The sequence below is a fragment of the Mobula hypostoma genome, chromosome 20 (assembly GCF_963921235.1).
Source record: "Mobula hypostoma chromosome 20, sMobHyp1.1, whole genome shotgun sequence".
NCBI classification, from domain to species: domain Eukaryota; kingdom Metazoa; phylum Chordata; class Chondrichthyes; order Myliobatiformes; family Myliobatidae; genus Mobula; species Mobula hypostoma.
Window position 1 is genome coordinate 33,361,337 of NC_086116.1, and position 14,465 is coordinate 33,375,801.

The 14,465-nt window shown below is 39.8% G+C and overlaps 1 protein-coding gene across 4 annotated transcripts in view; it reads right to left on the bottom strand.

Moving 5' to 3' along the window:
• The window catches only part of sephs1 (selenophosphate synthetase 1), a 73,186-nt gene that overhangs the window by 27,955 nt on the left and 30,766 nt on the right, over positions 1-14,465 (bottom strand). For all 4 annotated transcript variants that reach the window (XM_063072628.1, XM_063072626.1, XM_063072627.1 and 1 more), the window contains 3 exons: positions 12,265-12,368; positions 9,587-9,694; positions 2,993-3,147 (listed from right to left, as the gene is read on the bottom strand). In XM_063072628.1, coding sequence (XP_062928698.1) covers positions 2,993-3,147; positions 9,587-9,694; positions 12,265-12,368 — 367 coding nt within the window. The remainder of the gene's footprint in view (positions 1-2,992; positions 3,148-9,586; positions 9,695-12,264; positions 12,369-14,465) is intronic.

The window sequence follows — 14,465 nt, forward strand, 5'->3', positions numbered from 1 at the left end:
CAGCAACTACAGCCTTGAGTCTGTGTGGATAGGTCTCTGCTTTGCACATCTGCAAGTTTTCCCCCCATTCTTTACAAAACTGCTCAAGCTCTGTCAGATTGCATGGGAATCGTGAGTGAACAGCCCTTTTCAAATCCAGCCACAAATTCTCAATTGGATTGAAGTCTGAAATCTGATGTTGCTACTCCAGGACATTAAGTTTGTTGTTTTTAAAGCCATTCCTGTGTAGCTTTGGCTTTATGTTTGGGGTCATTGTCTTGCTGGAAACCAAATCTTCTCCCAAGTCGCAGTTCTCTTGGAGTCTGCATTAGGTTTTCCTCCAGGATTTCCCTGTATTTGGCTGCATTCAGTCAGCCTGCTGCAATCAATGCATCTCTACAGCATATACAGCCACCACCATGCTTCATGGTAGGGATGGTGCATTTTCATGACATGCAGTGTTTGGATTACGCAAAAAAAAAGTTGTTTAGTCTGATGGCCAAAAAGCCCAATTTTGGTTTCATCAGACCATAGAACTTCCAGGTAAATTCTAGCCCAGATTTCAGATGAGGTGTTTTTTTTCCAGCAGCGACTTTCTCTTTGCCGCTCTCCCATAAAGCTGCCATAGGTGAAGTAACTGGGCAACAGTTGTTATATGCACAGTCTCTCCCATCTCAGCCACTGAAGCTTGTAACTCCTCCAGAGTTGTCATGAGTCACTTGGTGACCTCCCTCACTGGTCCCCTTCTTGCACAATCACTCAGTTTTTGAGGACAGCCTGCTCTAGGCAGAATTACAGCTGTGCCATTTTCCTTCCATTTCTTGATGTCTGACATAAATGTATTCCAAGGGATATTTGGTGACTTGGAAATTTTCTTGTATCCATCTCCTGACTTGTGCTTTTCAATAACTTTTTCGTGGAGTTGCCTGGAGTATTCTTTTGTCTTCATGGTATAGTTTTTGCCAGGATACACCTCACCAATAGGTGGACCTTTCAGATACAGGCGTATTTTTACTACAATCAATTGAAACACCTTGACTGCAGACAGGTCCTCAAGAACAGATCTAAATTTAACTAAACTAAGTTATTTCTGAAACCAACTGGCTGCACAAGTGATGATTTAGTGTGTCATATTAAGGGGGGGTGGAGGGTGAATACTTATGCAATCAATTATTTTGTTTTATATTTGTAATTGAAGAAATCTGTTTCCACTTAGACATGAGTCTTTTTCTGTTGATCACTGTCAAAAAAAAAATCAATGCAATATTATGTGAGTACCTCAAATATTCAATCTGACAACACCAAAGTTTCCAAAGGATTAAATTCAGTACATCTGAAAAATTCTATGCCCTATACTTCTATAAACACACGCATAAATACATATACAATTAAACAAGCAACGCTAGCAAATTAAAATTGCCAAATCACCTTCAACTCAGTGGTCCATCTACTATTCAATATTCACAGTCTCCCAAACTGACTCTGGATCGGTAAAATGTGAATTTTAGTCAAATCAAAATTTTCTTCTCTTATTAATAAAAGGGATTGCATTTCGAGTAAACAATACTCAAGGCGGAAAGTACCACCATGGGGTTTCATCCACAATGCCAAGTACTATTATCGTCACAAGTGATTTTTGTAGATTCAATAGGTATAAAGGTATGATAATGCAAAATATCTAGTGAATTTTTTGGGAAATTTCTACAATGATGAATTGTCTGAATCTGATTTGAAGTAAAGCCACTTGAAATAACTGAAAAATATGTTCTGGGTTATGAGTTGCATAAATTAGTAAATTTTAAGTCTGGAGTGAAAATACCAACTCATATGGTTTCACTGCAAATTCATTGAACTGGTCTGTTATTTTAAGGATGTAGCCAACCTCAAATTAGGGATTAAGTTAAAAAGTTACTTCAAGAGCATAAACTTTTCTACCCAGCATAAAATGCTTTCCCTTATCCACTATATGGTCAGAGTTTTACAAGTCAAAGAATGTATATACAACCTTGAGATTTGTTTCCCTACAAAGCAAAAATCCTGAAACAATCCAATTAAGGAATAAAAACAAACACCCAATGCAGAAAAGAAAGGGAAAATAAAACACAAATCATGCAAACAATTGAGGCAAGCTAATTTTCAAACCAAATTTAGTCCTCAGATCTGAGCCCTGGAACAGCCCAGAGTAGACCCAAAGCCTCGCCTATCAGTTTATCATAATAGTGGATATGAAGCACAGCAGCCGGGGCAGTCTCCATAGCCTCAGCACTATGGAGAGAGGACCATCACACACAGCTAGCAAAATTGGTTCTCGCCTCAGATCCTGGCACTGTTTTTTTTCCAGTCCATCTAGGCCGGAATTTAAATTGACCAAACAGAACAGAACAGCAAAATGCTCCAGTGCCCTGGAGAGAGCAGTGAACACCACAGACAGCAAGCAAAATCAGCTCTTACCTCCAAACTGCACTGGCGTTTAAATTGTCTAAACAGCAGATTGTGCCTCGCGCTAGGACCTAGCTGCTGCGAAGGGCTCAGAGCCTAGACCACATTGCCCAGGACTTGCTCCAGGCCCAGATTCCACCACCCAGCCTGAACCCACTCTTCAAATCAGCTCAGCATCCAGAGCAATTCAACCTTGCACCCAGGCTAGTTGTACAGGCATCGGAACTCATCTACACCAGATTCTCCTCTTGGCACCCAGAGCGATCCAACCTCACACTCAGGCCAGTTGTACAGGTTCAGAACTCCACGACCCTGACTTCTCCCCCAATGGCTCACTCCATCTGCATTGATTCTGCAACACACCAACCTGGCTCACACCCCCCCCCCCGCCCCAAACTCACCTTGCCATTGCTTGCGACGATAATTTAAACACAATTTACCTCAAAAAACGTGTTTTTACTGATGCTTTAAGCCGAATTTCTTGCCTTACTACCATACCAATAAGCTGCCACATTTGTTCAGCAGCGCCATCTTAAACGGATGTTGCAATCATTAAATAAAGGAATACACTTACATGATGAATTCATTCGGTTGACAGACTGTAGTGGCCACACCTCCTAAAATGATCCAAGGGTTTAGTACCGTTTGCCCACCAGTAACTGATGTACCTGCTTCATCTGCTGCATCTTTAAAACCCTGTATTATTAGTGGCATTACTTTGTCCCGCTCCTATGCACAAAACAGACAAAAATTATTTGAATATTTTCATAAGATAGTTTCTGTTAAAATTAAGTGCACTAGTTATCTTATAAATCTCACTACATAACTATGTGATACATACTAACAATATGAGCAACACTGGCATGCAACGTGCAAGAGTCCCTCAGGATAATAATATGTTTTACCATTCAATGTCAGACTGAAGTCAACTGCATATCACACTCGGCCGGGCGTCAAGTTCCCAGCTCTGCAAGGTAATATTGAACCAGCTGAGAAGACACCACTGACAGCTTTTATCACTCTCTGGAGCCTACCCTAATAATTATCAGATGTTATTCAATTTCACATCATGCTGTGAAAGAATTCAAACTCATCCAGAATGAAAGCCATTGGATTACTGCTTAAAACGCATCAAATGCAAGACACTTTACAAATTTTAAGATGTCAAACACACTACTATTTCTTGAAACAATCTTTCAGGACATACAAAATGTTTATTACCAGTTCAGAACATGGAACCAGTAGCTGACTATCAAAATCAGAGGTTGGATAACCTCTCATTACAATACATGAATCAAATAATCTCAAACAGCTCCTACTGTTGCCCAATGTGTATTCATTGATTCTGACAATCAAACTAATTGAAAACAGCTGTTTTCAATTGTTTTATTCTGCCTGAACTTGATGGGTCTTAAGATTTTAAAAGGGCTCCATTAGTTGATTAACCTTCAATGAAAATACCAAATAACCATGATCTTCCTTGTGGTGCAAATGGAAAGTAACAAACTGTATGCAACCTACAAGGATCCATGCTAGGATTATCTAAATTAACTGTTCAAGTCATTTTATTTCCAGCACTGCATTCACAGTCATAGCTTCACTGAGTTGTAAAACACATCAACGGGCCCTTCAGCCCATCTACCCTTAGAACAGTGGTCCCCAACCTCCGGGCCGCGGACCGATACACTGCCCTGAAGAATGCAGTGGTGCAGCGGTAGTTGGAACGCACCCAGCACATCTTTAAGAAAAAAGCTGAATACTTGTTTATTACGGTTTTTTTCTTAAAGGTGTGCTGGGTGCGTTCCAACTACCGCTGCACCACTGCATTCTTCGCAACAATGTATCAGTCCGCGGCCCAGAGGTTGGGGACCACTGCTTTAGAGAACGATGGAAGAGAACAAAGGTCTCTGTGTTGATCAGCATTCCTTAACGAGTATTTACTGCACATTCCCTACATTACCTGACTTCACAAAATGCACTGCCACTTGTTGGAATTAAATTCCCTCTGATCTATATCCTGCTGTAGCTTTAGCCAATCTCCCTCATTACCTCACCAAAACTAACTTTCATAGCATCTACTTCATATCCAAGCCATGAATAAATAAAAATAAATTAATATCAAGGGTCCCAGCACCGATCCCTGTGGTTCCACATATACACTCTAACTCCAATCAACAACCAATTTTGGATCTGGCCAGCCAACACACCTTGGATCCCATGTATCTACAATTCCTAGACCAGCCAACCATGAGGGACCTTGCCAAATATCTTAATTAAAGTCCATAGAGACAAAGCCATTTGCCTGCCTTCAACGATAGGTCCTGCCTATTCCAGAAGTGACACCAGAAGTGGAGGAGAAGTCAAAAGTCATTAAAGCAGAGGCTGATAGGTTCCTAGTCAGTCAGGGCATCAAATGTTATGTGGAGAAGGTAGGAGAACGGGATTGAGAGGGATAATAATAAATCAGCCATGATGGAATGATGGAGGAGACTCGATGGGCGGAACAGCCTAACTCCACTCATGTGTCCTATAGTCTAACTACCTGAAGTCCTCTTTTCAGCACCATCAAGTTAGTCACATATTAACCTGTCTTATCCTTTTATTGCTACCCCCACTGGCACATGATACAGAGGGGTAATCCTGACATTATCCTTTGGCCCAGCTGGTCTATGTGACCACAGCAACCGCCCTGCTACGTCCCAGGTCCCAATCTGAGGCCATAACCCTCTAGGCCTTTCCTCTCCAATGTACAGTACCTATCCAAATGCCTTCAATGTTGCAACTGTGCCCATCTCAACCAATTCCTTTTGAACATTCTGCCCAACTTCCAAAATTTACTTTGCAGGAGCTCATCCCTCTTTCTACTTATGTGACTACTACTACTGACCTGTACTGTGCTGAAGTTTCACTCTTAGCCAAAAAAATAGCAACATACTCTATAGACAATTATATATAATTACATCAGTTTTATAATAATTAAAACTTGACCTCAAGTTGATGAAAGTGATTGGATGTAGCATTTCTATCATTGTAGCAAGTTGATTTTCCACGTGGACTGAATTTGTACCCGACATCACCTGCATCCAAATAAACTTGCTGTGTGCTGACCAAAATATGCTTAGGTGAGTACAAGGAGACCTGGAATCAGTAGCCTTGTTTGGGAAAATTCTCCATCTCTACTTGACCTATGAACAGTACACTGTAATTTCATACTCAGAGTCAGGTAATTGCTGGACTGCTCTACCAACTCTAATGGTACTTTCCTACCACTTCAATCACATGCAAGTGTTTTCCGACGTGAAAGTGACACTGTACTATCTGAATTGAGAGAGTACATAGAACAGTATAGCACAGAAACAAGCCCTTCATTCCATGTGCCATCCACAATCCCAATCCAAACTATTTCCACTTGCCTGAATAGATTCAATATTCCTCCATTCCCTATCAGTTCATGTACCTGATAAGTGCAGCTTAAATGTGGTCCAACTAAAATTTTATGCAGTTGCAACACGACTTTCCAACTTTTAGAGTCAACATCCCAACTGATGAAGTATGCCTTTCACTTTCTTTAGCACCCCCTCTGCTTGTGCTGCCACTTTCAGAGAGTAATAGACATAACTAAATTCATTCTCCATTTATCAAGAGTTCAGCCATTTACTGTACACTAGCCTTTTAAATCAGACCCTCCAAAAAGCTCAACATTGCACACTTGTTGGGATTAGACACCATCCACCACTTCTCTGCCTACATTTCCATCTGGCCTACGTCTGCTGAATCCTTTAACTACTTTCCTCACTATACACAACTGCAACATTTTTGTGGCACCTAAAAACTAATCAATCCACTGGTCCATGCAGAACACCACTGGTCATCAACCTTCAGTAGAAATACACCCCTCTGCCACTGTCTTATATCATTCGTTTTGTGCTGTGTCATATGACGTGGGCAATTATGCTCTTTCTATGACCATGACTGTTCTGGTAAATTTTTCTACAGAAGTGGTTTGCCATTGCTTTCTTCTGGGCAGTGCCTTCTCCGGTTAAGCTAATTTTGAATTTTATCTACCACATCTCCTTGGATCCAATATGCCTTAATTGTGGTATCACATTTTATGGTGCAAGAACTCAGCAAAACACAGTTTATATAAACAGAAAATACTGGGAAAATGATCTTCCACAGTTTCACATATTCAAAGATGACTTGCTTCCAATCCACTGCTGAGTTTTTAGGTGGCTACTGAGGCTAACATGGAAATTGCTCTCTTTCATACATTTGGTAGGAAATTCTTGATAAGGCAAGTAGGTGGAGAGCTTGTGAAGTGCTGCAGACCTAACATTTACACCGGATTACTTGTGTACCCATTAAACAGGACGCAAGGCTCTCAATCCCACGTTCTTTCATTTTGAGCGCTTATAAGCCAGGGAATCCCAAAAGTCAGTGGGAATGCTGCATATTTTCCAAGCAGGTTATAAGCATATATCTGTTTTTTCCCCCCTCTGTTCATCCAGGAATCTCTTCCTTTAACATTTTAAATTATGTGTTTCAAGAAGCATGACTGCTGAACACAAGTGAGTGTGATTAAGATGTCAAGTACTGGGACTGGTACTCTGGGTGAGGAAAGAAGGAAAGGAGAATCATTTTATTTATCCTTCCAGTGATTTTGGAACACTTTGTGGAGACAGCACTGATGTTAGCTTGCAAGATGGCTGCTGTAGGTAATCAGGATCCAAGGATGTGCAAGGTCAGAGGTCACATTGCCAAATACACCCCATTTTAGTGCCAGATTCATGGTCTTGATCTTCAGATAACCTTTTTCTTGAACAAAAGGCTGTGCAAGCACACTGAAGGTCATGGGAGAATTTCATCAGTCTACCTTGCCCAAGGATGTAGATGTGGGAAGTGATCCACATTTCCAACTGCTGAGAGAAGTACAGGTCGACCTTCACTAATCCAGTACCATTGGGAGCTGAGGAGTGTCGGATTAGTGAAAAAGCCAAATTACAGAAGGATCACATTAAGCATAATCAGTGCCAGATTATCGAAGGAACCGGATTACAGGTAGTCGGATTAGTGATTTGCTTGCTTTACAGACATTCAACAAACTGCAACTTCCCAGAATTTTTAATTTTTGAGATACAGCATGGAATAGGGCCTTCTGGCCCCTCCACCCACACCTCCCAGGAACCACCTATTTAACCCCAACTTAATCATAAGACAATTTACAATGACCAATTAACCAGTACATCTTTGGACTGTTGAAGGAAACTGGAGTACCCAGAGGAAACCCATGCTGCCATGAGAAAAATGTAAAAACTCCTTACAGACAGTGGCAGGAATCATTGTACACAAATGTAAGAATAGTTATTTTCTTTGTTGTATTCCATAGAATTCTTTGGTAGATTAGCAAAGCTACAGTACCATCCAAAAGTCTTAGGCATGCGGGGGGGGGGGGGGGTTGTGTGTGTGTCTGTGTGTAAGTAAATAAGTGATTCCTATTTAAATAGGAAGTTGCAGTTTGTTGAATACCTATAAAGCAAGCAAATCATTAATCCGACTACCTGTAATCCAGTTCCTTCGATAATCCGGCACTGATTATACTTAAAAGTGACACATACATACATATACACATATATACACACACACACACATATATTATATATATATATATATATATATACATACACACACACACACAAATAAATTTTGTTTTAGACATTTATTGTCTTTTGCATTAGCATGTCAGTAGAAAAAGCAAATTTTTGATTTCCAAACACTTCATTTTCCAAAAAATTAAACGTTAAAGTAATTTTTTTATTTCATTAGAAAAAGTAACATACTAAGTAATAGCCCAGTGCATGATTAAACAAAGATAACCAACAGGTACTAATGATCAATAACAGGAATGAACTGAACTGAACTGATTAACTGAAACAGATTTACGTAGAGAAATCAAACTGGGTGAAGGACAACCAAACTAAAAGATGAGCGTATGGCAGATGTAACAGTTTAACCTTCAAATCAGCATGGCAAGAGTGAGCAGGGCAACAAGACAAAGTGGCCATTCTGCATCAGCAAGGTCTCTCCCAAGCAGAAATTTCACCCTAGACACGAGTTTCAAAATGTGCTGTCCAAGCTCTGAAGAAGCACAAGGAAACAGACCAGAAAATGAGTGGGCAGCCACGGAAACTGAGTGCAGCAGATGAGACATACATCAAACTGACATCCCTTCTACATCAGAAGTCCAGCATTACTATCATCTCTGAACTCAGAGAAGCCCAAGTACACCCCTCTACAGTCCAGAGATATCTTGTCAGAAGTGGCCTTCATGGAAGAGTTGCTGTCAAAAGGCCATTCCTCCGAAGTGGAAACAAAACTATGAGACCCATCTAAACACAAAAACAGGTGGGATGCTAACAATGGCAGCAAGTGCTCTGCACTGATGTGTCAAAATTTGAAACTTTTGGCCCAAACAGGAGGCAGTTTATCCATAAAAAAAAGCTGGAGAGAGCTACATGGATGAGTGTCTGCAGCCAACAATGAAGCATGATGAGGTTCCCTGCTTGTTTGGGACTGTATTTCTGCCAATGGAGTTGGTGATCTGGTCAGAATTAATGGAATCCTCAATGCTGAGAAGTACAAGCAGATTCTCATCCATCATGGGAAGTCTCCGATTAGTCCCAACTACATTCTGCAGTAGGGTGATGATCCAAACACACAGTCAAGGTCATAATCTTCAGCAAAATGAAAAACAAAGAGTTCTACAACAGATGGTATGGCCCCCACAGAGCCCTGATCTCAACATAATTGAGGCTGTCTGGGATCACCTGGAGAGACAGCGAGCACGAGAGCGAGCACGAGCGAGAGCAAAAAGCAAACAAGACAGCCAAAGTCTGCAGAAGAACTGTGCCAAGTACTTCAAGATGCTTGGAACAACCTAATAGCAGATTTTTTTTTTTTACATGTGCCTAGGACTTTTGAACATTACTGTATGCCCTTGACACTTTGAAGAAGCTATTCAAAAGAAAAAACATTAATAGAAAATCTACAATTGTACTGGCATTAGAAAATCTACAATTGTACTGGCATTAGAAATGGGTGGAACATTCCCACATTAACAAACGCATGTTATTCAGATTACTTGAATGTGTGTGTTAATGTTCAGGCTTACCTTATCTGTCATTTTATTGCTGACTCCAAGCAGCATCAACATGTTGTCACACTCTGTGACACCCATGGCATAAAGATCACTTAAGACATTGGCACAAGCAATACGACCCTGCAAAAAAGGATGAGGGGACAGAAGAAAATATCAAAGATCAGAAAACAGGCAAAGTGAAATTAAAGGAATCACCCACAAGAAAAAATTATGAAGGTAGCTCAAATCTCAAAACGAGTAACATACCCAAATATTATAATGCATATTAATGCAAATTCTAATTGGAATTAATGTATATGCATACCTAAAATTAATTTAAGGTCAGTCGTGTTCAAATTCTAATTCAATGTTTGTTAAGGCCTCAGACTCTTGATGAACAGTTTTGTCATTAATTTTTCACATGTTGCAAGGAAATTGTAATGGACTACACATTACAAACATACAAGCATTAAAAGAACTGCACAGTTCAATATGATCATGTACCTTTCAAAGGAATGAATTCAAATACTACAAAATAAACAATTCATACAAGGTCCTCTAAAGAAGAAGCTCCAGTGTTGAGATGGTTTCATTTGAAAACAATTAACCCTATACATGATAGGCAGCAAGAACAGGCATCTGAAACAACTCTGTCCCATTAGGTTCATCCAAATGTGGGTGGGAAATATTTACAACTTGGAAAGAATCAGTGTGTAAATGCCCCAAAGCTACAGAGAATTGATTTCACTTTCACAATTCAGATACTGTGTGGGTTACTCAGCTTTTGGACAGAAGGAACACAAGGAAACAAGCACAAAGCTGTAGGAGAGAAATAAATTTTGCAACTCTTCAGGGAAAACTTCTCGAACCTCCAAACACATCTTCTTGACACACCTGTACATCTCTAAGGAGTCAATAAGCCAAAAACCTGCTATAGTAACAAATAGCACAGGAAGCACAGCCAACTATAGCCTACGACAGCTCCAAGTAAAGCAATCTCATTAGTCTAATTTCGTCTCAGTTCCCTGTAGACATACAATGTACTCTTTTCCATGTCCACAAAGTTTCCTTTCTGAATCTTATTACCATTTAGAATTGGACAAGAGAGCACTAGTCTTTTTGCTACATCTGAACTGTCACTAATTTCTCCTACATTACAAGTGCACTTGTTCCTGCTCCAATATTTTAATACCAAAGGGAGAAAAAAATCAATTAATAACCTAACTTTTTTTTTTGAATATTGAAGGAAAATAGTGAAAAGAATGAACAAGACTAATTTCAATCTAAAACAGAACCCCCAAACAAAGAGAAAAATCACCTGCTATAAAAATGAAGTCAAGAAATAACAAGCTATTTGATCCCTTGAGCCTGCTCTGCCAAACAAGATAGTGGCTGATACTGTGCCACACATTCATTTTTTTCTGCCCATTTCCCAGGTCTTGAAATTCAAATGATCTGTTAACCTCAGTCTTGAAGTGTGTCTGCAACACCGAGGCAGGGATTCTAAAGAAACATCTCCTTCCTTTCACAAATGGTTGACTGCATCTATCCCAACACAATGACCTCTCAATCTGGGGTCTTCAGCTAATGGAAACAGAAGCCCTTTACTCACTGTTTGCGAGTGGGAGAGAGACTTTGAACTATAGCCTTCTATAAGTAGTGAATTTCCAAGCTCTGAAAGCAGGACAAAGAACCTTTAGGGTCTGATCTATAATCAACCAAAGCCCAAATTTTCAGAAAGATAAGAAATTGCAACTTTCAGATTGAAACCTAATTAAAGCCTGAACAGTAAATCACTACCACATTGTTTGTAATAATGCACTCTCTCTCTCCACTAAAAGCAGCAACATTTTTAATTAATGCACCTTAGTTCAAAGAACACTAACAATGAAGAGTAGCAGGAAAGTCTGCAGTTAGTCACAGTATGAGGTTCAGTTACTGGAATATTAAATCAAATGGATCAATAATGGCAAATGTAAAGCCATGGGATTGTTATAACATCTTTCTGAAAGGAAAATCTGCCATCTCACCTGCCTTACTTACATGCTTGGCAACATTCTGAGCTTTAAATGCTTCCAAAATAACTTAGAAAGTCACTCAACTGTACTAAAACCTTTTAATGAAGCTCAAGAATAAATTAGCTGAAACTAAGGAATTGGGCTCTAAGCACAAGCACAGCCAACTTAACCCAGCTAACAGAAAGTTTTGGAAAGTTGTTCTCAGAGCAGGCAGCCAAACACCTGCGCACAGCCAGAAACAGAACCACATCTTTCAGATAACATGCCAATCCCTCCACCACCATCCCTAGTGACTGCACATTAGCTTAGAGTTGAATTGGCCCAGGCAGGATTCTGCTTAGTCTCATGGCAACGAATCAGAAGAGGACAAAGAAATCACCCTCCCTCAGCTGACCACCACTTAGAAGCAGCACCGAGGCCAGACAGGTTACAGATGTACTCCAAGTGGGAACCCTCAATGTTGGTCGCTGTTGCTTGAATTGGCCAACTTCTGAAGGGCACAGCAGTGCAACAGAACTGTTCATAATTAGGGCATTGAAAACCTTGAAGCAAAAGCACAAGTCATCTAAATAATATATGGCTTTGGATTTTATTAAAACACCATCTACATAAAAACAGTATCAATTTGCATCGTCCAATAAATTATACAAATTCTTTTACTGTTATTTTACAAGCATATTAAAGTACTCTTACCATCATATACGGATCGTCAACAATAGGATAAAAATAATCAGTTGTCTGAACCAGAGAAAGACCACCATGTCTTAAAGGAATAACGCATGTATCCATCCCGATACCTGAAAACATTAACAAATGTATATTAATACGAAAAATTCTCAAAAGAGGGTTGAAGCAAAGTACAACAGAAACTTCAAAGAAAATGAGGTTGCATCACAAATCTGAAATACTAAGGAAAAAGAGCACCTCCTCTGGACCCTCTTCAATGCCAACAGATCCCTTCTTAGATAAGGGGCCCATAACTGCTCACAATACTCCAAGTGCATTCTGACCTTTGCCTTATAAAGCCTTAACTTTCACAAGAACACCAAACACTGCAATTTAAAAAGATAAAGTCACAGCAAAAAACTAGATTTATTGTACTTAAAAAATACACCAAATGAAAATGTTGGAAGCTATTATGAAGAATGTAATAACAGCACTGGAAAAACAACAGCAAATGAACAGAGCCAGTATGTTTATGCAAGGAATACCATGTTTGACCAACTTAAGTCTTTTGAGATGGTATAGAATAGATGAAGTGGATCTGTGTATGTGGTCCATTTCAATTTTTGGAGTACACAAAATTACAAGCTTGTTGACATTATTAATTAGTTTGGGATGGCAAGTAGAGAGGAGAATGTAAAACTCTTGTCATTGAAGTTGACAAATCAAGTGGGTGAAAAGTCAGAAAAGAGCAGAGTATTTGTTAAATGGTAAGAGACAGTATAACACTAATATTCAAATAAACATTAGTGCTCATACACAAGCTGCTGAAAGCCAGCAAGTTGGCACAAGAAGTGATGAAGAGGTCAAACTGCATAGTAGTCTTTGTTATGAGAGTATTCTCCACTACTGAGGTCATATACAAGAGGCAATGTCTCACAGGACTGATCCCCAGTATCTAGTCCATGCCTTCTTCTATCGCTGCTAACAGAAGGTACAGGACACTGAAGACCCAGACCTCTAAGTTCAACCAACAGCTTCTTTTCCACTGCCATCAGGTTCTTAAACAAACCTGAAAAGCACTGACTCCAGGAACATTGGGTATACCATACTATATAATATAGAAAACATAGAACAGAGCACCATACAAGCCCTTCGGCCCACAACATTGTGCCAACCTTTTAACCTACTCCAAGATCAATCTTCCCCCTCCCCTCACAGCCCTCCCTTTTCCTTTCATCTGTGTGCCTATCTAAGAGGCTCCTAAATGACCCAAATGTATCGAGATAGCAACCTGGTAAATCACCTCTACACTCTTTAAAGCTTCCGCATCCTCCTTATAATGAGGTGAGCAGAACAGAACAGAACACAATACAATACTCCAAGTGTTGTCTAAACAAAGTTTTATAGAGGTTCAATGTTATCTGATGGCTTGAGCTCTTGAATAACAAAATCCAACACACCATGTGACTTCAGGATACATTTAGAGTAAGGGGGTAGGCTGAATGGCCTACTCTAACTCTTATATTCTAGTTTTAAAAGTCAGCTTTGAATTGAATTTGAATTGACTTTATTACTTACATCCTTCAAATACACAAGTAAATACCATGTGACATCTCCATCTAAATGTGCAATTTTTGAAATTTATAATTATATACAACAGGATAGTCAATATAACCTAGAAATACAGTATTGGAAGCATGAATTAAGCAGTCTGATGGCCTGGTGGAAGAAGCTGTCCTGGAGCCTGTTGGTCCCAGCTTTAACACTGCGGTACTGTTTCCCGGATGGTAGCAGCTGGAACAGTTTGTGGTTGGGGTGACTCAGGTCCCCAACGATCCTCCGGGCACTTTTTACACACCTGTCTTTGTAAACGTCCTGAATAGTGCGAAGTTCACATCTACTGATGTGCTGTACAAAGTGGCTTTATTGAAGGAAAATTATGTAAATAAGCTTTTCGCTAGGTCCTACTGAAGTCTATAGTTATCTTGTTCATGAGCAGGAAGTAAATAGTGAGAATAGATGTGGTTTTCAAAATTCAGCTGGTAAAGAGATCAGATACAATTCAATGACAGCACATTTCAGCAGTATATATTTGGGAGCAACAATGGTGACAGGATATGCATATTCATAGTTCTTGTAAGGTGGCAAGGCTAGTTGAAATGACAGAAGTGCATTAAAAATCAGTCTGAACAAAGAAGCAGGGTGGGAGGACAGAGGGTAAAGTTATA